Source organism: Rhododendron vialii, chromosome 12a, assembly GCF_030253575.1.
Source record: "Rhododendron vialii isolate Sample 1 chromosome 12a, ASM3025357v1".
Lineage (NCBI taxonomy): Eukaryota > Viridiplantae > Streptophyta > Magnoliopsida > Ericales > Ericaceae > Rhododendron > Rhododendron vialii.
The window spans coordinates 35314903-35342040 of record NC_080568.1 but is presented as its reverse complement, the minus strand read 5'-3'; the positions used below and the strand labels follow the sequence as shown (position 1 = coordinate 35342040).

Genomic DNA, 27138 nt, shown 5'->3' with positions numbered 1-27138 from the left:
AGAGAAAGAAAAGGAAAGGAAAGAGATTGAGCAAGACGTGTACTCCCAAATCAACCAGTCAGAAGCGTCCCCCGGGGGGTTGCCCTTTGGGGGCCAGAGCTTTCTTGGTTTTGTGCGCATCAAGAATCAATTGGGCCAAATGTTGATCCAATATTTGGGCTTACCATAGGGGTCAGAAAGAAAGAAGTAGTATCCAAATCTTAAGGTCCCAGCAAATTCATATCTGGGCAGAGTTTTGCTTACTCCAGTAGAAACTTTCTTTTTCATGGTTCTCTCCTTTACACTTCGGTTTCCAACTTAGAAAACAGTGAGATTGTTCGAACATGTTAGAGACAGATAAATAATGAACCTTGTTACGGACACCGACGGTGCACCTTTAGTCAGCGTCTTTAGAATTTTTAATAAAAAATACTAGAAAAAAATACTCGACAAAAAAGTTAGAAAAATTGGGACCTAACTCTACATGATCAGTTTGGCTACTTATACCGCGGACTGCTTAGATTTTGTTCATGCTCGGCACGGTTTGTCAATTCCATTAAGACAAAGACAAAGCTATATAGATTAGAAGCGGACTACTTCTGGTTGGTGCTGTACAGTGAGGTGCTCAACACAGTGCTGCGCACCTCTGAACCGTCGGATCGTGCATTCGACGGCTCGGATCTCATCTTGGCAACAAACGATCGAGAACCGTTCATTGCCGAGATGAGATCCAAGCCGTCGGATGCACGATCCGATAGCTCAGAGGTGCGCAGCATGGTGCTGCGCACATCACTACACAGTACCATCCCCCAATTCAATCCTTCTTGTTTTCTTCCACATGTTTTACTAGTTCAACAGAACATTACTATGAGTACACTTTGCACAATATTTGATCTTTTAATGAAAGTCCAAACCAATTTTTTTCTTTTTCAAAGCCATAACTGATCAATAAAATCATTGACGTGTTCATTTTGATGCACGCTAATCTAACAATACATTAACCTATCAAATAGTAGCACAAAAGGTCGATGTTATTAGTGTATTAAAAAAAATGCAAACAACAAAAATTTTTATTTGGAGCCAAAGAATCATGTCTCAAAATGATTTTAAATGAAAGAAAATCTAGCTAAATGTGAACGTACAATTGTTTTGGAAATCTTCTGGGTGCAAATTTGTTGCTTGATTTGGCCCGCCCCCTCTCGATTCAAAATCCTTGTTGCGTGTGGTCTTCTTTACAGAATTAATGAACGCATGCATGATATTAGTTGGGTATGTGTAAAATTAATCAGCAAACTGTCCATTGTTTTGTTTATGAGTAATAATAACAATATTTACATGGAGTAGTATTCAAGTGTTTAAGAAATCTTTTGAAGTCATAGCGCTGACCATTACTTAGAATATTCAAGACGACTTATTACTGTAGATTCCAAGAATGTGGCATGCAATTAGTCAATATTCCTAATTAGTGGGGGATTCAGAAATTGAAACAATATATAGTATGATCAAAGATGCCTAGCTAGCTAATAAAAGTCTTCCACTACTAAACCGGCCCGCCATCTGTGGACGTTGAAGCCTGAAAGGGGGAGAACTCACTGCAGTGCTAACCACTTTTATAGTGGAGTATACTTGTCAAAGGGGAAATATCTGGTTTTGAATTCCAAATAGTTCTATATATATATATATATATATATATATATATATATATATATATATATATATATATATATATATATATAAAAGTACGTATTAACGAATTGATCCTTCCTTGGAGTTGGACACACGTAGAGAAAGACTTGGTAATTAAATTAATTTCAAAGTCGATCGTGCGACTCCGGTCCCCTCAATAGTTTACTCGATTGGTTGAAAGTTACCAAACCATGTCCCACCCACCTATACCTAATTTGAAGTTTGCGCCCCTAATCATAGCAATAACAATAGCAATAGCAATAGCAATAGCCGGATGGATGGTAATCAATGATGTTAAAAAAAAATCATGTCATATTCATCATATTGTCTTCTAAAGTCATAAATTCAGGATTTTGAGTCTTTTTGACTTTGAGCTAAATCTGGAGCATTCCCCCCAATTATGGGTGCACAATGCACATCTCTCTCTCTCTCTCTCTCTCTCTCTCTAAAGCTTGGAAATCCTGCAGCTGCAGGTTAGTGAAGAAAGCCAAGGAAAGGGGATAAAGAAAGAAACTAGGCAACCAATGTGTTCTCGGTCATTTTGGGGACACCGTAAATTTTTTGCATAATTTTACCATTAGGAGCATAACTAAAATTAATTACAAGCATAACAGAACCCAAATAAGGCATAACTAAGGAATATCCAAAAACCAACCAAGGCGTAACTAAACTCAACCAATGCATAACAAATAAATTATGCCTTGCTATGGTTTTGGTTATGCCTTACTATGGTTCTGTTATGCTTGTAATGGGTTTTGGTTATACTCATAATGCTTTTGTTATGCCAAAAGTTACGGTATCCCCAAAATGACTGGGGACACCTAAGTCATTCCCTACATATCAGGAGAAAAAAGGGAATAACCTTCGTTTATATTTTTTTGGGATCGGGGACCTATCAACCTCTAATAAAGATCTTGTGCAACCGCAACCGCAACCACAAACAAAATACACAAATACATAAATAATACAATCACATAGCATGTGGGCCCCACATACATTGAAAGTGCATTGTGTCCAGGGCGAACATGCTATGCGAGCGTGTACGTTGTGTTTGTGGTTATAGAATTTTTACCTATAATATATGGTGTAAAGAATAGGGTCGGGTTTTTCAAAAATTCTAACAGCAGAGATGATTTACAGAGAATCACGCAAAGAAAAATGCGTTTGACCCCATTTTGGGTCCTGAAAAAATCTAGAAAATATCCATAAATTTTTGAATATTATTTTATGGGGCCCTGTAAAAAATCAGCTCCAGCGGATATCGGTAAGTATTACTTTTGGATTCGTTTTTCTAGATTTTTTCAGGACCCGAAATGGGACCAAATGCATTTTTCTCTGTGTGGTTCTCTGCAAATCGTATCTGCGGGTAGCAGGGCTGTGAGTTTTTCCCCATTCTGTGATTGTTTCTGCGATGAGTTAAATTCCTTCTTCAAGCCTACAATCAATAGTGTTAGAACTGTGACTCATACGTTAAGTATGAAGAGATACTAAGGAGTTTTAAAAAGAAGGCTAGATGCCGGAGCGAAGTGGAGCGGAGCGAAACGACGACATCTGGCCCATCGCCGATGATCTAGTGAAAGTAGATTGGGCCAAAGGCCTAGGCATTCTGTAATTGGGGGGCACGGGGGGCATTGCCCCTCGCGGTATGGTACGGTATCGTACAAGGGTATTTTTGGGATACAGGCCAAATCCGATTGGGGTTAGAATAGATTAGTTATAAATATTCTATGTTGTAAACCCTAATTCATACTGTGATAATAAAGAATAGCAGCCGCTCTCGCTCCCGTGAACGTACCCGATTTTGGGGAATCACGTATATCTCTATGTTGATTCTTTACTGTTTTATACTAGTAAATCGTGTGCGTGTGTATGACGATCCTAACAAATAGTTTAACAAAAAAAACCTTTCGAATGGAAACAAACTTATGGATTCACGATTGGTCCTTGTGACATCATTTATTGAAGATAATTAAAGTTATCCCTTTCTCTAACAGCTTAAGCTCTTAAATAACGTATGGTTAAAATTTTATACTATATCATTAAACCGTTAGATTCGTGTTATTATGAATTTTAGCATATGACTAATCAAAAGTTTGAAATTTGAAAAGGAAAACAGATAGAAAGGACAAAGTAACATGGCCTGACCCCCCAAATCAAAGGTCAATATTGGTGTGAGGGTGAAATTGCTACTCAAAGTTGTTGCATGAATTGAGGAAAATAATAGCCTTTTGTTTTGTTTGATTTGGTACATGTTGGTCCCATTCCCCCTTTCATGACTTCTACGTATATAATACTTCCAAATAACCAACCTTAATTCGAGACCCAAGCTACCCAAAAATAAATAAATAAATATATATATACACACACACAAAATACAGAATCTAAGGAATTGCAAACCTCACTACCTCAGAAGATGGTGATGGACAATTACCATATCCTGTGTTCATGATAAATACGTTTTGGCTTAGCGGTCTTCCTTCACTGTCTTCTTATGAGAACCAACACTAATAACGTTCCTTCTTTTCATCTCACTGCAGATGATGATTCATGTGAAAATACCATCGTATAACTTTCTTTCTCCTCAACGAATAAAAAGTATAAGCGCCAACAAGTGGTATTACAATGATACAATCATTGGGTGACGATTTATGGATGCACTCTGATCTGCACCCTGCATTCCATGAAAAAGTTGGCAGGAAACCAGGTATATATGTTAAATGGCTCTCTCAATCATTGGAGCAGTGAATAAGCCAGGTTTGCAAACCTGATTGGAGAGTAATAATAAATCTGCTAAATCACCAATTCCAAAATTTCAAATTAGCATGAGTTATCACGTACTATGTTATTGAGAGTGTTATAGTCATGGGTTTTGTGAAGGAGTACTTAAAGAACTACTCCTATTTAGTTAGAATTAGGGTTTGACACAAACAACACTTCCAACAGTAACTTTCTTCTTTTTACGTGATGTTTGGTTACAACTTTAGAAAGGGAAAGAAATGGGAAAAATTCAAAGAAACAAATTTTTTCATGTCGTCAAATTCTCTTTTTCTTCAAAATTAGGGGGCCAAGCCAATGAATGCCATGCCGCCATAGCAGTCAAAGGGAGCACAGCCCCCGCATGAAGGGAGTGAAGTACGGGCTTCAACTCTTCTCCGGTTTTTCCGTGAAAATGCCTTCTTTCTCAGCTCTTTCCACTTTAATTTGTGTCACTTCCACTCTTTAGACTTTTAGACCCAACCCACAATGCTACTCCTCTTCTCTGACCTGAAAACTCCCTTCAACTCTCTCTCAACATTCCAGCTTTAAAAGCCTCAATTCCCTCTCTCTCTCTCTCTCGTTCAAATTGCAAGTCCAATTTTGTTCTTTCAAATCCTGCATTCTCTCATTTCCTGTGTAAATTTCTATCCCACAAATCTGCAATTTACCAAGAAAACATTGAGAAATCCCACCTGGTTTTGCTTGGAACCTCAAGATTTTCTTTTCTTGAGAAATCAAGAAGGAAAAATCTCACCCACTTCTTCCATTATTCTTTCCTTTCCTGGGTAAAGAATTTGCGTATATTGTCTCGAAAATGGGAGACTCTTTCTACGCAAATGACTCTGCGGCGATTGCGGTAACAGGAAAAATAATGGTGGTGGCCATAGTCATCCTCTTCTTAGTCGTAGCCTTCGTCCTATTCCTCCACCTCTACGCCAAATGGTTTTGGCACCGTCGCCAAGAAGCCGCTGCCACCACCGCCACCGCCACCGCCACTCGCCGGCGCCGCCTCGACTTCGCGCCCGGCGCCGGCACTGCTGTCCGCAGCGGCCTCGATCCGACACTCCTCAAAGCCCTACCCATACTCATATTCAACCATCAAGAATTCAAAGACGGCTTGGAATGCGCTGTTTGCCTCTCTGAAGTCTTAGACGGCGAAAAAGCTCGATTATTACCCAAATGCAATCATGGGTTTCATTTAGATTGCATTGACCTGTGGTTTCAGTCTCATTCCACTTGCCCACTGTGTCGAAACCCGGTTTCGACCCAACCCGAGTCTCAACCCCGAGTTGAGAACTCAGCTGCTACTGCTGCTGGTCCTGTTGGGGTTTATTCAACCGAGTCTCCGAATTTTCCGACAAATGTTTTGTTTTGGGGAAACCAGACTCGGGTTAGCACTTTGGGCGCCTGTTTGGAAGAAGCGCATACTACTGCTGCTGCTGCTGCTGCTACTGCTACTGCTACTACTACTTCTCATCTGCCTTCTTCTTCTTCTTCGTCTTTGTCGACTTCGACTTCGTCAATTAATAGGCCAGATGGGTGTTTGGTTATTGATATACCGAGGCAAATTGTTGATGAAGAAGAAGAAACAAAGTCGCCGGTGACTACGCGATTGAGATCATTGAAAAGGCTTCTGAGTAGGGATAGAAGGGTGAATCCTTTTAGTCCCAGAATTGATACAGAACAACAAATGGGTCGAGGTCAGAGTTAGCATGAGAGTCATTGTTTGAAAAGCAATGAGTTTCGCTGCTGATTGATTTGGAAATTTACCGAAAGGGTCTTGCTTCTTCAATTTTGGAAACAATTTCTTCGTGAAGTACTCCATTGGAAGGGATATATATACTGTACAAATTGACGGATAGTAGCTTCTCTTGTTTGAGAGGTTGGAAAAAAGATCCAACTTTCTCCTATGGAAGATGTATTGAGGATGTTTTTCTGCATCCTCTTTTCTTTCTTTATGTATCTTTTGAGTAATTGAAATCCATTATTCATGGCTTCGGTTTTTCCTCAAAACTCTTTTGAGGAGAAATATTCTAGGATCTGTGGATAAGGTCTTGGATTTTCCTCTCAACGCTTTGAGAAATTATTCTAGGATCTGTGAAGAAGCTCTAGATTTTCTTTTCCTTTTCCTGAATACTACTAGAAGATGCCTTCATAGATCCATGATCCAAAGACGGTCTCAAAAGAGGAGATCAGCTTTACTTTGAACAGTCGCGAAATGTCCAGGTGTAATGCTCTCTCTCTCTCTCTCTCTCTCTCTCTCTCTCTCTGTGCATATATACAACTTCTTAATAGTAATACTATCACAGTGCTGGGTAATTCTTGGAGGCAAATAAATGCACCAATTGGAAGAAAGTAGAACGAACATCAAAGCACTATAATTCCAAGGGAAGTTCTTGGCAACCAGATAACAGTTCTTTCTTAATGAAAGTTTCATTACCAGTTACTCATAAATTTCAAGCTCAGATGAAAGATCACAAGAATGTATAAGGTTTTTTCTTATTTTTAGAATGTATAAGCTGATGCCAACATTTTTCAGTGTGTCAAATAAACATGGCATTAGGATTGAACACCATGAGGGGAATTACGCTTTGCCAACGCACATAGATATAGCCATATAGGGTGTCTCTTTCCCTGATGTTGGACAGCCAGCTTGAATTCCACTCGGTGCATCCGGGCTGAGCGGTACCACGTGGTGCCCGCTCGGTATATCCGAACCGTCCATTTTGATTTCGAACGGCTCGAATTTGGAGAGAGAAAGAGGAGAGAGAGTATTGGGGTGAGAGGAGAGAGAGTGTTTCAATCTAAACCGTTCAACACAGTTTTGGACGGCCCGGATGTGGGTGCTCAGCACCACGTCAGCCGAGTGACATGGTATCCACCCGGCACCCAAAAATTTCTCCTGTATCCCAGCCAGAGGTGGGAGAAAGAGGACCACTTCTTGTTCTTTTTTCGGGTACAAGTTAGATCAAAAGCTTCCTTTTTCATTAGAGGAAAGTTAGATGAAACGCTAACAGCTCAAGATTAGATGCTTGCTTTGCTTTCTCCATGGAGAAGGGAAACGAAAAGGAAAACACATGTTTGGAAGTTGAATTAGCATGAGAGAAAAAGTCCGCTATCAGCCATAGGGCTCCGGCACATTTCAAGCTGAATATAAGATGCCATCAGGGAAGATGGATCTCTTACCTTGGAAAACAAACAATCCATCCATTCCCCAATATAGTCGGAGAAGTGAACAAAGAAGAGGAAGCAATTTATTTGAAATCAAAATATCTGAGGGAATTATTTCAGAATTCACCGCATGGTGATGAGATATCCAGTTAGTGCTCCAGTAAATTTTCATCTGAAGACTGCATTTACATCCCCATAGTCCAACGTGAGGTAAAACAGAAAACAAAGGAAAACAACCAATGATACCAAACAGAGACTTTATATTGATTAAGATGGGATCACAAGCATGTCAATGGCAATGGTTATGGTTAGACAACAGTACACCGGAAAGAGAAACGCCAACCGTACAATAGATAGAAAGAGGCGGGGATATCTGATCCTTCTTCCATTTTTGCACCACCTCTATGCAACTTCTATTAGATACATGAAAAACACAAAGACTTACTTGAAAAGGAGTACTTGTAACATTCTCCCTCCTATTGGTCTCGATATCAAAGTTGAAGTAGCGGCAGCGCCATTACAATCCCAAAAACAGAAACCAGTAGCACTACCATCCATGTTGGAAAAGATTGCCGCCTGTGGTGTTTTATATCCCTAGGGGCTTCTACCTTATTCAGGCCCTCTATACCATCTTTCTCCAACAATGGTCTGGATTTTTCCTTTTGTCTTGGCACCAGTGACACTTGCTCGGGAACAGAATTTTCAGCAAGCTGCTGCTGTTCATACTTCTCCACGTACTCAGGGAACATTTTCCTGAATGTTACGCTATTTAGGGAAAAGTGTCAAGAGTCAGTGAGCCAATCAATGAAAACAACATGAAGAATGTGACAGAGAAATCCCACAGATGACGCATCAGAGAATGCGTTTGTGTTACACGGGCTCTTCTAAATGTGCACAAGTACTCTATGGTCAAACCCACACTTTGCACACGGGGATTGGATATGCGTCTAACGCATTGTGTACCTTACAAAAATCACCAATAGTAAATTCAAGCGAACCATGTAAGTAACCCATATCTTTCTCATTTTATGCATGGAAGAGACTTACTTCTTACAATTGAAGGCAAGACTAGACTTTGCTAGCCTTTGTTTCTCATCAACAGTAGTTGTAACGCTGCCAGTTGTTGGGCTGTTGTCCATCTGCCAACATACAAAGAAAGCAATGCACACTCAGCCCAAGGAAAGCTTGAAAGCATAAAATTATACTTTTTTTTTGTTTTTTTTTGTTTCTATAAGCAACAACAAAAATATGATTGCTGATAGATACGCAGAAGTACAAGGCAGTGATTTAAATACGTGAGGCGAACGCGAGGCAACAAAGCCCTCATTAAAGCGAGGGGCGAGTGAGGTGAGGCGAGCATTTAAAAAATTATTAAAATTATAAACATTTTTATGTTTTTTGTATAACTGTTTCGTTAATAATTTGAGGGGGTTAACTGTTACGCTAATAAATAACATCACCATATTGCAAAATATAATTTTTATGGGGCCAAAATATAATTTTAAAAGGGGTAAAAATTGTTATTTTTCATCAGATCTATCTATTTTTGACATCTCTGACCCTAAATTGCAACCATCCAGCCCTCAATCTCACTCAAAACCTGCTCAAACTGGTTTTCGATCTACCAGTTGCTGATTTTGCGTCGATTTGCAACACTATAGTTGACTTTGAGTAGTTTTCAACTGGACCGAGTTAATTTTGAGTAAAATCGGAAGGACCCAGACAAGTTTGAGCACAATTGAAGTTCATCGGTGGTCGGAAATTACTTTCCGGTGGACGGTGAGGGTGGAAAGAGGTCGGTGGGTGTTAGACTGTTAGGTTTCAAAGGGTTTTGATCGCCAACAAGGGCTGTGCAGACGGTGATGAGGGTCGACGGTGATTGGATATGAGGTTTCGAGGATTGAAAGTGGTTGGCGGTGGATGGGTGTTTGGTTTCAAGGGTTTCAGACGTCGGCAAGGGCTGTACAGGCGCCGATGAGGATCGACGAAGGCTGGGTGTGGGGTTTTGGCGCCTAGTCGAGCTTTTAAGGCGCCTCACGCCTCACACCTAGGCGACTTGAAGCGAGACTAGTCGCCCGCCTCACCCAACCTCACCTCGCCTCACACCTGTGAGCCGTCACAGGCTCGCCTCACGCCTCGCCGCACCTAGGCACGATTTTTCAATCACTGGGACAAGGGAAGCACAATAGATTGGTTTAAGTTTCTGAATTTAACATTGCCACTATTTTGCACACTCCAATAACCTGCAGCTATTTTGCACTATCTTGTTGAACAAAATCCGAGCCATAAATCTGGAAAATATGCTGCCACAGCTACGGTGCAGATGGTTCCAGACTATTACTGTTAGTATGTGCATATTCAACAACTTTAAGAGTTATTTAAGTGGCAACCCACCCAGAACTCTATTCACTAACAGCCCCAGATCCACAAATATCTACAAAAGCACAGAACCGCAGATAATACTACCAATCAATAAAGCTTACAGAACGTTGATCATAACCCCTCTTAGAAGTTAGAACCACGTTAAATTAACAAGAAACTTGCCACGATGGAAAATGAGGGATGAAGTGGAAAGGTGCTGGAGGCCTTTAGTCAACAGAATAAATGGATCAACCCACAGTTAGACCAATGCAATAAGATTATTTGACCCTTAGCTTGAGCATTGTCCACCATCATGAAGCCAGAGTATATTCCCATAACAGAAGTTAGCAAACCAAAACATCACTCCAAGTCATGATGACAAGGATGGAGTGTCTGGAATGTCAATAAACAGGAGTGAGATGCCCATATCAGATTTTGCAGACAAATTCCATTTAGTCATGTGCCTACTGCCTACACATACAGTCAGTTGAGAAGAGCCTGCAGTAGTGCAAGTTCTGTCATGCAGATTATTATGGGTAGTAGATTGACAAACACCCCAAACGAAAGATATTGAAAAACTGAAAGAACCCATCCATGAAATTGTTCACTGAGGGAGACATGATCGCTAATAGTTTAGCCTATATATTTATGTGGCAAGCCATGCAATCTACCCAGAAGTAATGGCTGCATGAAGGCCAAAATAGTGAAATTAGATTCATATTTTATTTTATGAATCCCAGTAAAAGTTTCACTGTTTTTCAGCAGCGTTCCTTATTCTTTTTTCCGTTTTTGTTTTTCTTCTTCCCTTTTTCATTTCTTTGAATCAGAATCTACTAAAAATCATCACGTCGGATATAAGCTTCATTTTAGACAGTGCTTTACAAAACTAACAAAGAATGATATTCCCACACAAGCAAACAGCAGCTATATGAATACGGATATTTTTTATTTACTAATCAGAGTAGCATAGATCCATAAACTCACCATGAACGAGAGAAGGCCTGTAAGTATGCTGCAGTTAAGACATTCAAACAGTAGTGAGCACTGGATGCTATAAAAATGGTTACAAACATGCACCTATGTTTGCTCATTAATGCAATTTGTTACCTTGATACAGACCACATCGGATTCCAACTTTCTGGATGAACTGGAAAATATCCCACAAGGAAAAATTAGTCAGTTATTAGAGAGATAAGATGATTTCCTTGCTAATGAAACTTAATAGCACTTACAATCACTCATGGACAGGCAGATTTTCTTTTGTGTCATAAACCGTCCATTTGGAGTAACCATGCTACAGAGAAGGAACGATACTTTCAGTAAAAGCAACATTTAAGAAGATTAAAAAAATAAAATGAGAGGCTAAAAGCGATCAATTAAAGTTTTGTGGATAGCTAAAGCAGCCAAAATCCCAACCTGATTCCTGGAGGTTTAAAGGGGTACTCTGGAGGAAACTTGATCTTCCCATAGTAATAACCACCTTAACATTCACGAATAACATCAGACAATAGACATCATCAGAAACAAAGATGAATACCAAATAAATACAGCAATGAGATAAGATTGCTGCATGCCCAATACTGCAGACCAGAAAACAATTATGACAAACCTGCAAAAGGTGTTCCTTCACTTCCCTCTAGTACGTAATCTGAAATAAATAGACAGAGAACAAAATCAAGTTAATCATAAACGAACATGAAGGGATGAGAAGTCATACAGACAAAAGTAAACCATGAGTGTCAGTGTCAGTGCCAGTTGATGTATTACCATGGATAAATATCGCAAAACTACTTACCACAGCCTTCATAAATGAAACTAAACCGAAACAGCTAGGGAGCTAATGTATTACCAAGGAATAAGGATAAACCAGAAACTACTAATCACCAAATTTTTCCTCAAAAGACACTCAAGATTATGACTCAAGATGCCAAATTTTATTCTTGAATAAATATAGCTTAACTAGAGCAGTCGCCCATCTGTTCCTAAGGTTTACCTTTTTATATCCTTAAAACAATATGAAGAAGGTCAATTAAGAGATATAAGCTAGGGAGCTTAACTAATAAAAGTGAAAACTATGTGAAGGCATTGAAAGATAGGTAAACCATGAAAGAAAATGTAAGATCTAAGAGGTACATTTTTCTCATTTTGAAGCTCATGGCAGTTCCAAATGCTTCAGATGGAGGAAATATCATAACCCAGCTCATCGCCAATGTACTTTGGCAATTCTTGCTCAATTCCATGCTAGTATGGATTGCATTGTTGTTCAAGGAGTCTCAAGATGTAACAAATATATTGGATGGGACATAATCTTCCTAACAAGAAACATGAACAAAGAACCTAAGAGGAATATAGATAGAGCCATAGAGGAGAGGGCAACCGGAGACCACACTACGGGAAATAATTTTGGAGCACCCGAACATTCATCCAATGAATACAACAAATTATTTCGAATTGCTACATGGCATCAATGTAAACATAATGCAACATGAAGCTAAACCAAATGCACACATGCAAGAAGTGTCTGTTTCTGTGTGTGTGTGTGTGTGAGAGAGAGAGAGAGAGAGAGAGATGTTGAACACCAGAGAAAACGTTGAGCATGAAGGCAACTTACGCCACTCAAGAATGTCATTTGGGGAAGGACGAGCAGTAACATGGGAAACAGGTTCCTGCAAATTCAAGGAGGACTCATTTTCATGCCGCATAACACAATTAAGGTATTAAAACATGGAAACCCTGATGATCTGAAAAGCACTTGAAGATACACTGCCATAGTACAGCAACAAGACAAAAGCAATCACATTCAAAAATAAATAAATAATGAAAAGCACGGCGTGAATAACACAACAGACGAAAGAACACTTTACGTTCAAGTGGGATACGCGAAAAATAATGGAGATCAACATATATGCCACAATATAAGAGGAGAAAAGTAGCTAATACGTAACTCATCATCTTAACAGGTATAGTTAGAAGTTATTCAACACAAAAAGCAATGAGACTCGGGCATACTTTGCAAAGTGCTCTATATTCCTTCTGAAGGCGTTTTACACAAGCTTTCTCTGCCATTAAGCAACTTCCAATTGTAAGAAAACAGTAGATAAATTCCCTGGTCTGAGTTCCCCGGTAGCCCCTTCACTTTCTAATTTCCTGACTGCTGAAAGTAAGAATCGTTCAACCATCTTAGGAAATAAGGAATACAACAGAAATTTTCAGATAAAAACCTTCTATAGCAAAAAAAAAGCAAGTTGCCAACTAATGAACAACAAATGCGAAATTTAAACATACAAAAACAAGCAGCACTAAAGATCGACTTCTAGTGAAGAAAAAGAGCATGTTGAACACTGCAAGTCTGTACCAAAAAATGGTATACACTTCAGGTACTTGGTACTATATGAAGTAGAATCTTACAGCGTCCTCATCAAAGTAAGACATTATCACAAGTTTACCACAAAGATTGATCCAAAGATAGTGGCCAGCATGCAAGGCTTGACACAGTTACCCTAACAACATGAGATAAATACTTATTTTCTTGTACAAAACTACACATCCATTCCAAAGGGATCTATTTCTTAACGTAGTCCTTTCCTTTCCCGTCAATGTTGCTATTCTTAACGCAGAGAGTCACTTCTGTCCAAATAAATGGGACATGAAAATGCTAATTCAGGATCCATGTTCACAAAAAAAGAAGCCTAGAAACGAAAAGGCAACGCAGAGATCCAACATCAGTATCTACCTATACAATTACGTACAGATACAAACATAAAAACCTAGCCCTATGAGAGATCAATTTATTCTTCTGCTGTTGGGAAACATTAAAGAAGCGTAAAAAACTTAGGCTGGTGCTTAGTTGTAGGAACCTTCAACTATGCCCACGTTTCTTCGACGGAAACGCGTTTCCGCGTTCCCGTCGAAGGAAACTCCAAGAAACCCGTCCCAATGACAACGGGAACTCATTCCTTACCTATATGGGAACTTACACTCAAAAAACGGTTGAGAGACTTACGATTCAAGTTGCAATTGGTACCTTTAAAGTTGTTTTGATCTTGTTAGTGAGCACGTCTGATATTAACCTTCTAGAGTCATATTAATGCCCTTAACTTTTACGCCTACTTAATATGCACAAAGAGCTCTATTGTGTAATCATGTGCTACAATAAAAATGTTGAAATATAACTAGAAACTTATAATTTTAATAGTAATATTTTATGTGGTAGAATAATATTTTTATATTGACATTTAACAATATAAAATTCCAAAATATATTTATAATTTTAATAATTTTTCCTAACCGCTCCCAATGGCGCTCCCACACTTCTGTGATCATCCGCTCCCCCGTCCCCGCCCCCGCTCCCGTCCCCGCTCCAGCTTCGTGTAACTAAGGGCTGGTGTGTTGTGAAGTGTGGACCTTGGTGATACAGTGATACTGTACATTAACTCGAATAGTTCGTGTCTCTGCTCCTTTCAGACCACATGAGCCAGACTGATGGTGAGCCAGTGTCGCGGTATGTTGAGGTGGTTCTTCTCAAGAAACCTTAATCGGGTCTGGTTAAACATGGGACAATGCGAAGGAAGATAGACTTAACTCCAATTCTCCAACTAACGAAGAGATCCTGGTGGAATGGCTTCATAACGGTCTTTACATGTTGTGTATCAACAGACTTGTAACCCTACCTACATATTTTAGTGTCGGGAAACCCTCTCGATTCTTCATCATCACAGTGAAACAGTCATAGGGACCATGAACATCGCCCATGTTGGGTGGACCACATAAAACCTTTTGTTTTAGTTTGTTTGCCTTGGATTCTTTTTCTTTCCGGCATCCGTCAAAATCACGTGTTAGGGTTCTACATACTCCCAAGAAACTGGATTAAGACATACATTCGCACTGGAGAGTTAATTGGCAGTCAGGTTTTATCTTATAACAGTATGCTTGCAAAATCATTCCCATTTCATCGCTGTGATCTACCCCTACTCCGTATCAAAGCACGAGAAATCAACAACCATATCCAATAAACAATATCAATTGGAATCACGATAAATAGAAATACTAATTCGAATGGAATGGAAATGATAAATCAAGCAAATCAAATCAAGAGTGAAATTTTTACATTCAGTACATCAATTGGCTACTGGAAGTTCATAATATGATATTTGAACCAAATGAACACAGATCCATTCATGTATCAAGACAGAATAGCGACAACAGAGAGAGAGAGAGAGAGAGAGAGAGAGAGAGAGAGAGAGAGTCAAGTCACTTGAGATGAGGGAAGCCGATGGGGGGGAAATTGAGAAATGAATTCAGGAGATTGAAGGGCGTCGACTTCAGGAATTGGGCCTCTGGAGAGTCCTCGTCGTCGACCTTGACGATGACATCTTCTCACAAATCGGAATCGCGAAGAAGATGCACTAGTCTAGGGCCCAGTCTAGTTACCTGTGCGCTGTTGGGTAACGCTAACAAGAGAGAGAGGTACGGGAGCTTCTAGATGCACACCCATTTTGGCCTCGATACAGTACACCCTCAATTCTAATTGGAATTTTATTAAAGATGGCCCCGGTACAATCCTCTTATTCCCATTTGTACCCTTCCTACAACTTGAGAAATCTAGCCGGGCTACACCTAGAGGTGTCTGAACAGCCGGTCGACCAGGGACGGATCTAGAATTATACGTTAGTGGGACGCGGGGGGCTGCTGTCCCCGAGGGGACAGCAGCAGATCCACCTCGATCTCGCTTCGATGATCTGAATCGTTCACTTTGTAGAGCTCGTCGAGTAGAACAACTATGCAAAAAATCAGCTTAATTGGATATCATTAAGTACCTGATCGGAGCCCATATAACTCTCAGTCCATGGGTTACAATGGATTTGATCCAGTGTTTCGGATCCATTCTTTTTAAGATAAAAAGGTTCCGATCAGGTATTTAATGATATCCAATTAAGCTGATTTTTTGCATAGTTGTTCTACTTGACGAGCTCTACAAAGTGAACAATTCAGATCATCGGAGCGAGACCGGGATGGCCCCAAAATGGGGTGCAGCAGCCCCCCTCCCTCCATGTTAGTGAGGCACTTGTTAATCATAATGACAAAAATTTATTTATTTTAGTCAACCACAGTAATACCATATAAAATTAAGGCATACACTATTACTTACAAAAGTTTATAACACGTACTTTAAATTAAATTAGGTAAAAATGAGCACAAAATCTCAGACAAAATTTTTGAAGTATGTTTTAAATGAATATCGACAAATTTTAGAATAATCGAACTAGTTTTGTTAATGATTTTATTTTAAAATATTTCTCCAGAGTTAAATTTAGGCTTTGTTTAGAACTTGTGAAAGGAAAGGAAAAATGAGAGAAAATAAGTAAAAGAGAAACTATAAAGAAAGTGGGCTTCTTTCCTTTGTTTAATTCTTGAAAAGAAAATAAGAGAAAATAAGGGAGAAAAAAAATTTCCCTTGTTTGGTTCCAAAAAGGAAAATGGATACTAGTTGAGGAAAAAAGAGAATTGCTCCACAGATTTTTCTCTATCACTTTCTTCCTATTTTCTCTCTTTATAAAATTTTCCTTTTAGAATTCCTTTATAATTTTTCCTTCTCTCCCCAAATTAAGAATCAAACAACCAAGAGGGAAAAATTCTTATTTTCCTTTCCTTCTCTCATTTTCTGTAAGTTCCAAACAGAGCCTTAAACAGAATCATGAAAGAGTGGCTCTAAATAGACAAACAGCTCGTATACCATATGATGATATTCAGGTATAAAACTAACTCTATATGTGTATTTTCGAGATATATGCAAGTATGTATGTTTATATATTGGGGCCGGTTCCGCTCACAAAACATTTGACACAAGTTTTTTGTGGAATCCATTTTGGAGTCCCACGAAAATGATCGGAGCCGTTCAATTTGTTTAAAACGTATTTTAAGGCTCAATTTGTTTAAAACGTATTTTAAGGGTTCTCGTAAAAAATCAACTCATTCGGATATTGGTAAGTACTTAATTGGTTCATTCAATTGGTTCCTGTCAAATTTGATAACATAAAATTGAATGAGTTTGATCAAACCCTTACTGATATCCGAATGAGTTGATTTTTTACAAGACCCCTTAAAAACATGTTTTAAACAAATTAAACGGCTTCGATTATTTGCGTGGGGCTCCAATTAGTGTTGTGTCAAATATTTTGTGAGCGGAACTGGCCCCTTATATATTAGCACACTTTCATAATTATGCTAATTTATACAAAAATATTTAAAATTTATTTGTATTTCGAGTGGGGACACGTGCTCCAACTTAGATCCGTCCTGGAGCCGGCATAGGCATAAGCACGACACTTTTAAGAGCGGCATGGCACGATTCCTATGGTGGGCTAGGATGAGCCATTGTTTTGAGGTACGAGCACGACACGACACAATACAAGCACGAGCATGAGCACAACACGACACGAATAATTGATTACAAAAGTAGATGCACATTGTATATATTATTTGTCACATAATTGATGAGTCACAATGTTCATGATTATGGACATAAAACACTTAAGTTTGGATGTAGAACCCGTCAATACCCGCTTATGTAGGAAAAAATAAAAAAATCAAGTCAAACTGACTTAAAACACGTAAGTTCGTGTCCACACCGCGTGCCCGGATGTGACTCCTATCTGGATGCCTCTTCCTTCCGAACGCTCAAACGGTGAGCACAATTTGGGTGGCGTTCGGACAGTCAGTCGTGATTCCCGTACATGGGTTTAAGAAAGGAAAACTCAACAACAGTGTGAAGCCAAAACCTTTAGCACAACAGGTTTTTGAAAAAGCTGTGCGAACTACATATTATTATAATTTAGACTATAATAATAGGAGTATCATATATATATACATGCCGAGTGAAGTGGTTAAAATGTCCATCCCGATGAAATGTCCTTCCCGATGACCCCGGCCAACCCATGGTTTATGCTGGCATTCCCCTTGACAATTTCAAAACTACAAAGTTGTTTACTACTGTACTATATATACTCCGTATCTGTTTCTTGTTGGGTCAAAAAGTATCACCCTACCACTGCTGGGTTTCAATCACCTTTTTGCTTTGTTGAAAGTTGCAACAACTTATCCATCCACCCTTAATATTTTCACAGATCTAATAAAACTTTTTAAGTGACAACTCGATCGTCAAGATCTAAGTTATTAATTGGTGAAGAATTCGGCAATGTGTCGCCTTTTTGTGCTGAGATAGTAGTAACTGTAGTATGATTATATAGTATATTCTAGACTAGATCGTTAGTCCTATCCTATGAAAGTTTGAACCAAACTTTATTAAGTTTTGTTTATATACTATATATAACTGAACACTAGTGGAGTATTGCATGCAGTATGGTCTGAGTACTACTGAGGCTAGCTAGCTAGCTAGCTACCACGTACAGGAGAATAATAGTACTCCCACCCTCCCTCCCTCCCCACTAATAACTACTATATAGTACTACTTAAAGTTCACCTCCCCGGCCAAAAGGATTAAGATATTTACTTAATCACGTGCCCCCATGATCACATGATCCCGCTCTGAAAACTATACATGACAACTAATCTTTTATTATTCTAGCTGAGTCACAGCCCAAAGAACAGTCAAACCCCCAAACCGGCCACATGATCGATCCCACTTGCATGATTGCATCGGATCCTTTTTCTTCATCTCTATCTTTTAGAATTACAAAAAAATTAGATTCTAGCTATAACTATATATCATATCAACACTACTACTAATACTACTACAACTTAGAACCGGCCTCCACATTAAATCACATCACAAGATCAGCTATATATTCGAACAAGACCCATCATCATCATCTTCTTCTTCTTCAAACAGTACGTAGTTAATTAAGAGAAGAAGCTCAACAAAACAAAATCATGAAGTCCTCCTACTCTAGATCACTAGCTGCTTTTGTCCTTACAATTCTGTTGATTCTGCATTCATGGCCGAGAAGTGGAGCCCAAGCGTCACGGGTCCTACTTACTACAAAACAAGATTCGTCGTCATCGTCATCATCGACTTCTACGCAAGCTCTGGATGTGCAGCTACAGGGAAATCAATCGGCCACCTACATGAAGGCGAGTGCTAGGGAAATACCCCCGAGTAAAGCAAACCCGACTCAGAATTAAGTAAATCCTGACTCCCAAACAATTCGAGACACGGCCGGAGCAAGTACTGTAGTAGTAAACAGAGAAGAGCGATCCCTTCTGTTGTTAGGGAATTGCTACAATATTAATTTCTTTTTTCTCCATTTGTTAGTGCTACTAGTTAGAATGTCATGCATGCATCTACAATTTTGGGGTAGTCTTCAGATGTACTGTACAATACAGAGTTTTTTTTTTTCTTTCCCTAGCTCCTTTGTTGGCAACATGCAGTTTTTCACTTTCCAGCTCAATCAAGTACCATTACGCATTAGTAGAGTAGTACGTTATACAAGGAGATGACAAATTAGGAAAGTTTTAATAAGAACTACCAGATGTTCTTTGTTTAAGCCTTGCAACTTTCAGCCAAACAAGTTAGCTAATTGAGAGCTTTAAAATGGGGAGAAATACACTTAATACATAGTAATATCTTTCTTTTAACTTTTGTTCTGAAATTTTCTTTGTAAGCCATTATTCTTTATGCTGTTCTTAGGGGCGGAGCAAAGATGTGTGGTCAATGAGATCAAATAATACGTACACGTATCTAGTTTGTTTTTCTTTGAGCCAAATTTTCAAATATGTGAGGCTAAATGTGTAAAAAATTTGCCCATTCTAATAACTTTTTTTATCTGAGAGTGATCACTTAACCCTGATTTCTATCAAATCGCTTCGCCCCTGCCATTCCTTCTCTTCTTTGGGAACATAATGGTATATCGGTTTTCACCTCTGCTTATACATTTATGGTTGTGTCTTCATACATTCTCAACTGAATAATCATGCCCTAAGATCCGCCATTCTTATTCTATTTTGAGATGTTGATTGCTTCGCCCGGTTGAAAGTGGAGCAATTTTTTGGTACACGATGGCCTGGTTTTGTGATGGTAAGGGCTAGGCATTGTTTCATGTTGTACCATATTCAAGTTGTGTCATTTCGAATTCGTGCCAAAACGCATATTCACTTCAACGTGTAATGCATCTTAACGCTAACCCGACCTACTTATATTATACCTACTTAGAATCAATTGTATTCATTTTAACTTATTCTTCTTAAAAAAAAGTATCAGCAAAATTATACATATAAAATATGTTACACTTGTACAACCGTTTAAGCCAATAACAAAATGAGTACATTTTCGATGCTGTTACGATCACATAAATTACACAATCAACAAAATAAACTAACCAACAATAACCAAATTATAAAATTAAAAAATACCTTGAGTTACAACTACACGAAAGTCTCAAAATCGATTATAGTATCAATTCAGCTAAAATGGGTCACAACAAAAAATCAAATGACTATTCGTGTCTTTGAATTACGAGAGTCCAACCTGTATTCATCCCATTTAATTTTGGACTGTGCTAGGGACAAAGAAAATGGGCAAAGAAAGACCCTTAAAATGTACATGAACGGCTCAGATTCACTGCACAGTGAATCTGAACCGTTCATGTACGTCTTTTCTTTGCCCATTTTCTTTGCACTTAGCATTCCTCTTTAATTTTTGTGTTGTTAGGTCGAATCAAAAAATAGTTGACCCAGACATGTTGGGTCCGAGTCAGGTTAATTGGTCGCATCCAAAATTTCCAACCCTAAAATGGTGAACTATCGTTGCAAGCAACACCATGCTTGATCTAGTTCTGACAGGGTCATGTTTTCAAAACCAAACTTGTGTTCAAATTCAGAATATAAGAAACCAAATCTGAATTCTGAAACCAAATCAGAGCCACCACCAGTATAAGAAACGAAATCTGAATTCTGAAACACGAAAACATTTGTTTTTTTCTGACTTAATCCATATGCTAACCCGTAATGCAAGGGATCCATTTTTCCACACTTTGGGAAAAGATGCTTCCCATCAATTCAAACTAGTCTGTCAATTGGGTCATTAACTCACATGCCGTGCAATTTGGTTTCAATTCTTTATCCACTACCTACAGAAACAGCATTTGCCTGTTTTTGTGCTTTCCCCATAATAGAAGCCACCAAACTCAGAGATCTTGAAAGAAGTTATTACATCCAAGTACATGGTTAAGTAACGGAACAAAAATGATTGCCTAGTTAAAATCCAATACAAGAAGCAAATAACAAGCTCCCAACAAAGCAATTTAAATCGTACGCAAGCATAACTGTAATTAAACCCCCGCCAACAAATGGGATAGTGAAGGATTTTCTTCTCATAGGCGACTTATTACAGCCTCTACCTCCGAAGGAGTATATAAATGGTAAGTTGGAGCAACCTTCGCAATGTCAACATTATTGGGTGTCACCTGAGATCATACATTCAAGGAAAATGCATCATAAGAGTGCATAACCAAACTAAATTACAGCATGATAAACCAGAGCAATGCAGTGTAGCATACCTTTTCTTCCATAACTTGCTTCAAGATGGAAAGAGCTATTGTTTCGGCTTCTTTAAGAGTTATGTCCTGGAAATAAATAACCACATTGAATTCACAATGACCTATTAGCAAAATCATACATGTCGAGAGTTGAGACAAAATGAACAACCGATTTAATATTTGCCATCTGAGCCAGACAGCACGACTGCAACAATGCATTCGTTCTCTTTTATTGATAAGTGATAGCAGTAATTCACTAATCTCAGGTTGAAAATAAACCATAAGAACTCAAGTAACCAAAATCATTGGAAGTTTTCCAACAGAATGACAGGCTTATAATATACCTTGTTATATTGTTCCTGCAAAGAGCTGTCAGCACCTTCAGAACCTGAACCAATAGCTTTCGCATTGCACTGCCAGAAAGTGCCAGATGGATCTGTGTAGTATCTGTGGGAAAAAGAATAATAAGAAATTATGAAATGGATTGAAGACTCGGGCAAATGTAGAGAATTTTAATTTTGACTGTTCTAGTGCTCTAACAAGAATCTGCATAAGCAACAACGATTTCAGCATGTAGGTGTTCTAGGTTAGGCTGCCAGAGAAACCAAGCTATCAAGAGCTTGACTTGAGGAGATTGCTAGGGTGATATACAAATCAAGTACCATCACATATTGTGTTTTGATACCATTATACATATGTTACTGAGTAAAAAAGCTTATATATGAAGACCAAAGCTTCCATAAAGTGCGAGGGTGAGGCTGTGAGGTGCTGAAAGTGAAGTGTCAATATTGTTTCAGGAAAAATGCTTTAGACATCAGATACCCGAAACAATTAGCACTTACAGGCTAGGTCCATTCTCATCATGGCCAGCAATGAGAAGAGATACTCCAAATGGTCGAGACTGCGAAAAAAATGAAAACATATAAAAGATATCAACCTGTAGAAAGAACAATGACATAACAAATTACAATTTAACACCCGATTTAACACTACAATTAAACAAAAGAATGTCAAACAACAGACTGGACAGCAAAAGTCTGAAAATCCTAACAGAAGACACTTGCAATTCTATTTTTCAGTTTAGCAGAAGATCCACTGAATGAAATGCATACTCCTTCCCCTCAAAATTTATTATTTTTATTTTTGAAGAAAATAAATGCATACTCCTTATCTTCACATATACCAGTAGATGGAGTTCCATCAATCTTCCAAGCTACCCAAGGGTAGGTGAGACCAAATTAAGTCCCAAACACTAAGGCCTTCCAGATATGATAGCAATATATCCCTAACCAAGCCAAACTTTCTTCATCAAATGTAGTAGAATGAGAATCCAAGCCAAACAACAGAATACCTCATCATCAGCCCCAGATCCATACCCCCAGAGCCAAGACAAACCAGCAGGCATCAGACCAACCTCACCTTCATTGAACCTTCAGAAATTTACTGAATTGGTCACATCCTATTGCCTCAACGTCACAAACCCATCCTTGCCCTTGGAGTCCAAGGCCTTAGGCCTGGTCTCTAGAACTCCAGTTTAAGGCATTACTCTGTAACATGCATGCATGACACATACCATGCGATACAGAACACCACCTGTCCCCCTCTAGAAAACTTCCTCATAAAAGTTTTGAAGATTGCTTTTTCATTTTGTGTTTTTAGAAGTAATGGACAGATTTCTTCTTAATGGTGCATCACACCAAATTCTTCAAATAAATACGAAACAGATTCTAGTGAATTGAAATGAAACATGGTTTAGTTTGTATCTTGGGAATATTAATGGAATCAAGGAAAATCAGAGACAGGAAAAGCTAGTGAACTGCCGGTTGAATCTTCAGGAGGCTTGTACGTGCAAAAAGCTTCCACATATATCAACAGTTACATCAAATACAATACAAATCACCATAATATAAGTATAAAGAATCATAAAACAAAAACCAGGCAGATTAAGCCATTTCACTACAAATCACAAACAAGGAAAGGAACTATTACTATCTTAAAGATAAGCAGCTAACCATAGATTCTTCATCCCCTTCACCAAATCGCAAGGCCAAGTCACATAGAGCTTGTGTAGTAGACTCAACAGTCATGGGCTCACCATAAGAGAATCTATGATTCTGTTGAAACAACATTATCATTAACTGAGCGACGCTAAATTCCTGAACAAGAAAAATTACAATGATGGTGATGATTACTTGAGTTTCAACTCGAGCATGTTCAACGAGAGTACGAGCATCAGCAATCAGCCCACTCATTGCACAGCCAATGTGATCGTCAATTTCCATAATTTTCTCCACGCTGCTGGGCTCCTGCATTTGATAACGAAAAATAGCCTATGAAGTCACAGTACTTTAGAGCTCCCAATCAAACAAAAGCATTTATGAGACAAAGAAGAACCAAGAAACCCAATTTAAACTCTAATGGGTGTACAGGCGCATTACAGTAGCACGATGGAGTCGTGTCATACATATCACAAGATAGAATAGGCTAATTGATGAGGCTCTATCAGGAGACTCAAAATTCTCTCTCAGAATAACTATTTTTGTAGTGATCTGCACAGCCTTCGCTTAATCAACAGTCAATATGTTATGTGCATGACTCTAGACCGACAGAACTGTCACCTCAGTACCTTACTGCATGATAAAATCTGTACAAAATAACAGCAAGGTTTCTATTCTGAACTCTCTAAAGTTAAAATCCCCACTCACGTAGGCTTATGAGATTTTGTGTGCGTCCCAACTTTTTAATAACCTGTTATAGTACGTGATTGGAACTCCTGAAGTTTGTTTCCTTCAAAGCTGAAGCTCCTAAGATCCAATCAGGTTTTTCTTTTTCCAACAAAACAACGCTAGAATTTTTCGGTCTTTTTTTTTTTACCGTCCCCACCATCTTTGCATATTTCCCACCCTCTCCATGTAACAACAATCATCAAAAACAATTATCCAACACATTCTGAAATTTCAGCATACAAATTTCTCATTTTTTTATAAGGGGGAGGAAAGTAGGAATAAGTAAGACGTAGACGTGGAATAAGTTTGCATAACAGAGGCAATAAGTTTGCGGAGTACGAAAGCCAGATCTTTTTGATGGAAAAGCTTGGAATTGGTTAGATTAAGAATTTCCTCATAATTAAAAAAACTAGGCCACAATAACAACATTCAATGCTTACTTCGGTGGAATTGAAATAAAGCTAATATATCAAAGGTAGATGATAACATCAACTCCATACATGAACTAACATTTGGTGCAAGTGGGCTAGCATAACGCGATAAAACAATCACAATCAAAATATAGAAGATGAAAATGAAAACGAAAACAGAAGAGATGGAAGGAAAGCAGGCAAACCAGGAGTGGTGAAGTGATACGCTTCTCAACAGCAAGAACAACGCCCTCCTTGGTTTTCAACCCAATTGCAGTGGAACCCAGCTGTTATAATCACAATAAAAAAAAAACCACAATGTCCTCTTAGTGAGAAGTTGATCTAATATCCAAAGTTAGAAGTGTCAAAAAGAATTTGTAGTTGTGTTGTGCATAGACAAAGCTAGCAGACGTTACCTTAATTGCCTCAATGGCATATTCAACCTGAAACAATCGACCTTCTGGAGAGAATGTATTGACCCCTCTATCGTATTCAGTCCTTCAATTAGAACCCCAAAAGATGATTTTAGGCAAGGAGATAAACATAATATACCATAAAATATATATATATATATATATATATATATATATATATATATATATATATAAACATCGACGATCTCAAAGAGAATCATAAAAACCCTAGATTCGTAGTCAGAATGAGAACTGACCTTGTGAGAAACATCTTGTATTCACTCAAAAGCTGCCCAACAAAAACACATGATACATAAAGGAGGGAAATGTATGAATTCCTCACTATCTCTTTTAGTAGGAGTAGAATTTAACAAAAGTACACGAAAGGATATATAGATGTTCAAACGAAAAAAGGCCAGGGTTGTAAATTTAACTCACCGATTGTTGTTAGCAGAGAGAGAGAGAGAGAGAGAGAAGCTTGTCCAGTCCTTGTATTTTTTATGTGCTTTGGTGAATGGAATCCTTCTTCTTGCTATGCAAGATAACTACGCTGCGTGGGAGTACAGAGATTCATGGAGCTTTTCAGCGAAGGAAGTTCGGGTCGAACAATAGAGGAGAGTCCAAAGTTAATACTTTTTGGTCGGGGCCCGTAGGCCCCAACCCCAACAATGTGGACCCACGTTTACTTCACAAATACTCCTATATTAGGCCTGTCCAAGCTGATGGAGGCCCATTTTAAACAATTCTAAGACATATCACCTCAAAATTAGGGCTGCAAACGAGTCGAGCCGAGTCAAGCTTTATGGTGTTCAAGTTTGTTTGTTAAGTTTTTAACTAACACGAGCTCGAGCTCAGTGAAAACTTAACGAGCGACGCTCGAGTCAAGCAGTAGGCATTGGCTTGACTCGAGCTCGAGCTCGTTCACGAGCCTTAACGAACCAACGAAATATATATATATATATATATATATATATATATCCTCGCATATGCTTAATACAACCAAAAATATTTTGATTGTGAAAGTATATATCTTTCATTGTCCTATGAAGTGGGGGTATACTGATGTGCGTGTGCTCTCGCTTCCATTGGTTGACTAAAAAGTGAAAACGGAAAGAACAAATTATGAAATAACAATAAAAATCCTAAACTTAAGAATATATACCCTGGTTCGCGAGCCGACTATAGCTGAGCTTATCCTAGCTCGAGCTTGGCTCGTTTACAAAACGAGCTGAAAAAATTGGCTCGTGCTAGTTCGTTTAACTTCCAAGCCGAGCTTGAACGAGCCATTAACGAGTTGAGCTGCGAGCCGCTCGCAAGTGGCTCGGTTCTTTTGCAGCCCTACTCAAAATCAAAGATCACAGTTCACAATCCTATCCTGTTCGGTTTGGATTTTGAGGAAGGTTTTTGAGAGTAATGAGTGGAGAAGAATAGATAGATAAAATTTATTGAAGACCTTGCTCAGGAATTTCGAAGCCCCAAAACGAATAAGGCTAGCCTTGTTCATACATGATGCAATGATCTCTCGTATAATTGAAAAAAAAAATCGTACACACGCAAGGTCACCAAAAAGAATGTAATAAAAAAAACAAAAAAAAACTACATACTCAAGTTAGTTATGACTTTTCATTTTGCCCACGGGGAGAATTTTCTTGATTGCTATTCTTGGTCAGTAGAATTTTTTCATCGATTTTTTTGAAGATAATTGTTTCTTCATGATGAAAATAATTTAAAAATTAAAAAATTACGATTAAAACCAATTTTTTTTGAATAAAAATGAAAATAAGCCAATAAGTCAATTTTTTCGTCTTTATTCAAAAAAAATTGAATTTCGATCATAATTTTTTGTTTTTTAGATTCCTCTCATCATGAAAATAATAATCCTAAAAAAATCAACAAAAAATTAACAAATGCAAAAAAAATTGAATAAGGACCAAAAAATAAACCATCTCGCTTATTATGCCAAGTGACTGATAGCTGGGAATCAAATGGATTAAATATGAAATATGATGCGGGTACCCTATGATGCTGAGTAGTAGCTTTCTTTTTCGTGTTTTCCATTAACAGAGGCACATGGATAGGGTTACACTAAGATGTCAATTTTAGATCCAAATTCGAGGTTTTTCTTATACAATATCATCGTATT

At 38.4% G+C, this 27138-nt stretch overlaps 3 protein-coding genes across 4 annotated transcripts; 1 reads left to right on the top strand and 2 right to left on the bottom strand.

The window, feature by feature from the left end:
• Nucleotides 1-4935: 4935 nt before the first annotated feature.
• LOC131311677 (RING-H2 finger protein ATL3-like) lies at nucleotides 4936-6630 on the top strand. The gene has a single exon (XM_058339214.1). The coding sequence runs from the start codon at nucleotides 5237-5239 to the stop codon at nucleotides 6131-6133; it is 897 nt and encodes a 298-aa protein (XP_058195197.1). The 5' UTR covers nucleotides 4936-5236; the 3' UTR covers nucleotides 6134-6630.
• A 1203-nt stretch (nucleotides 6631-7833) lies between these two features.
• LOC131311671 (ubiquitin-conjugating enzyme E2 34-like) lies at nucleotides 7834-15491 on the bottom strand. 2 transcript variants are annotated; one of them, XM_058339210.1, is made up of 10 exons: nucleotides 15209-15491; nucleotides 12964-13108; nucleotides 12566-12620; nucleotides 11564-11602; nucleotides 11371-11434; nucleotides 11187-11248; nucleotides 11062-11101; nucleotides 10939-10966; nucleotides 8641-8732; nucleotides 7834-8358 (listed from the first exon to the last, which is right to left on the bottom strand). In XM_058339210.1, exons 2-10 carry the CDS (start codon nucleotides 13018-13020, stop codon nucleotides 8085-8087), a joined length of 711 nt encoding a protein of 236 aa, XP_058195193.1. In that variant the 5' UTR covers nucleotides 13021-13108; nucleotides 15209-15491; the 3' UTR covers nucleotides 7834-8084. The 2 variants fall into 2 exon arrangements, with proteins under 2 accessions (XP_058195193.1, XP_058195194.1); XM_058339211.1 differs by having other exon boundaries at nucleotides 12964-13105.
• A 5561-nt stretch (nucleotides 15492-21052) lies between these two features.
• On the bottom strand, nucleotides 21053-25392 carry LOC131311530 (proteasome subunit alpha type-5). Its single transcript, XM_058339028.1, has 9 exons — nucleotides 25253-25392; nucleotides 24999-25080; nucleotides 24789-24869; nucleotides 23639-23752; nucleotides 23459-23560; nucleotides 22289-22347; nucleotides 21791-21893; nucleotides 21468-21533; nucleotides 21053-21374 (listed from the first exon to the last, which is right to left on the bottom strand). Exons 1-9 carry the CDS (start codon nucleotides 25264-25266, stop codon nucleotides 21282-21284), a joined length of 714 nt encoding a protein of 237 aa, XP_058195011.1. The 5' UTR covers nucleotides 25267-25392; the 3' UTR covers nucleotides 21053-21281.
• Nucleotides 25393-27138: the final 1746 nt, after the last annotated feature.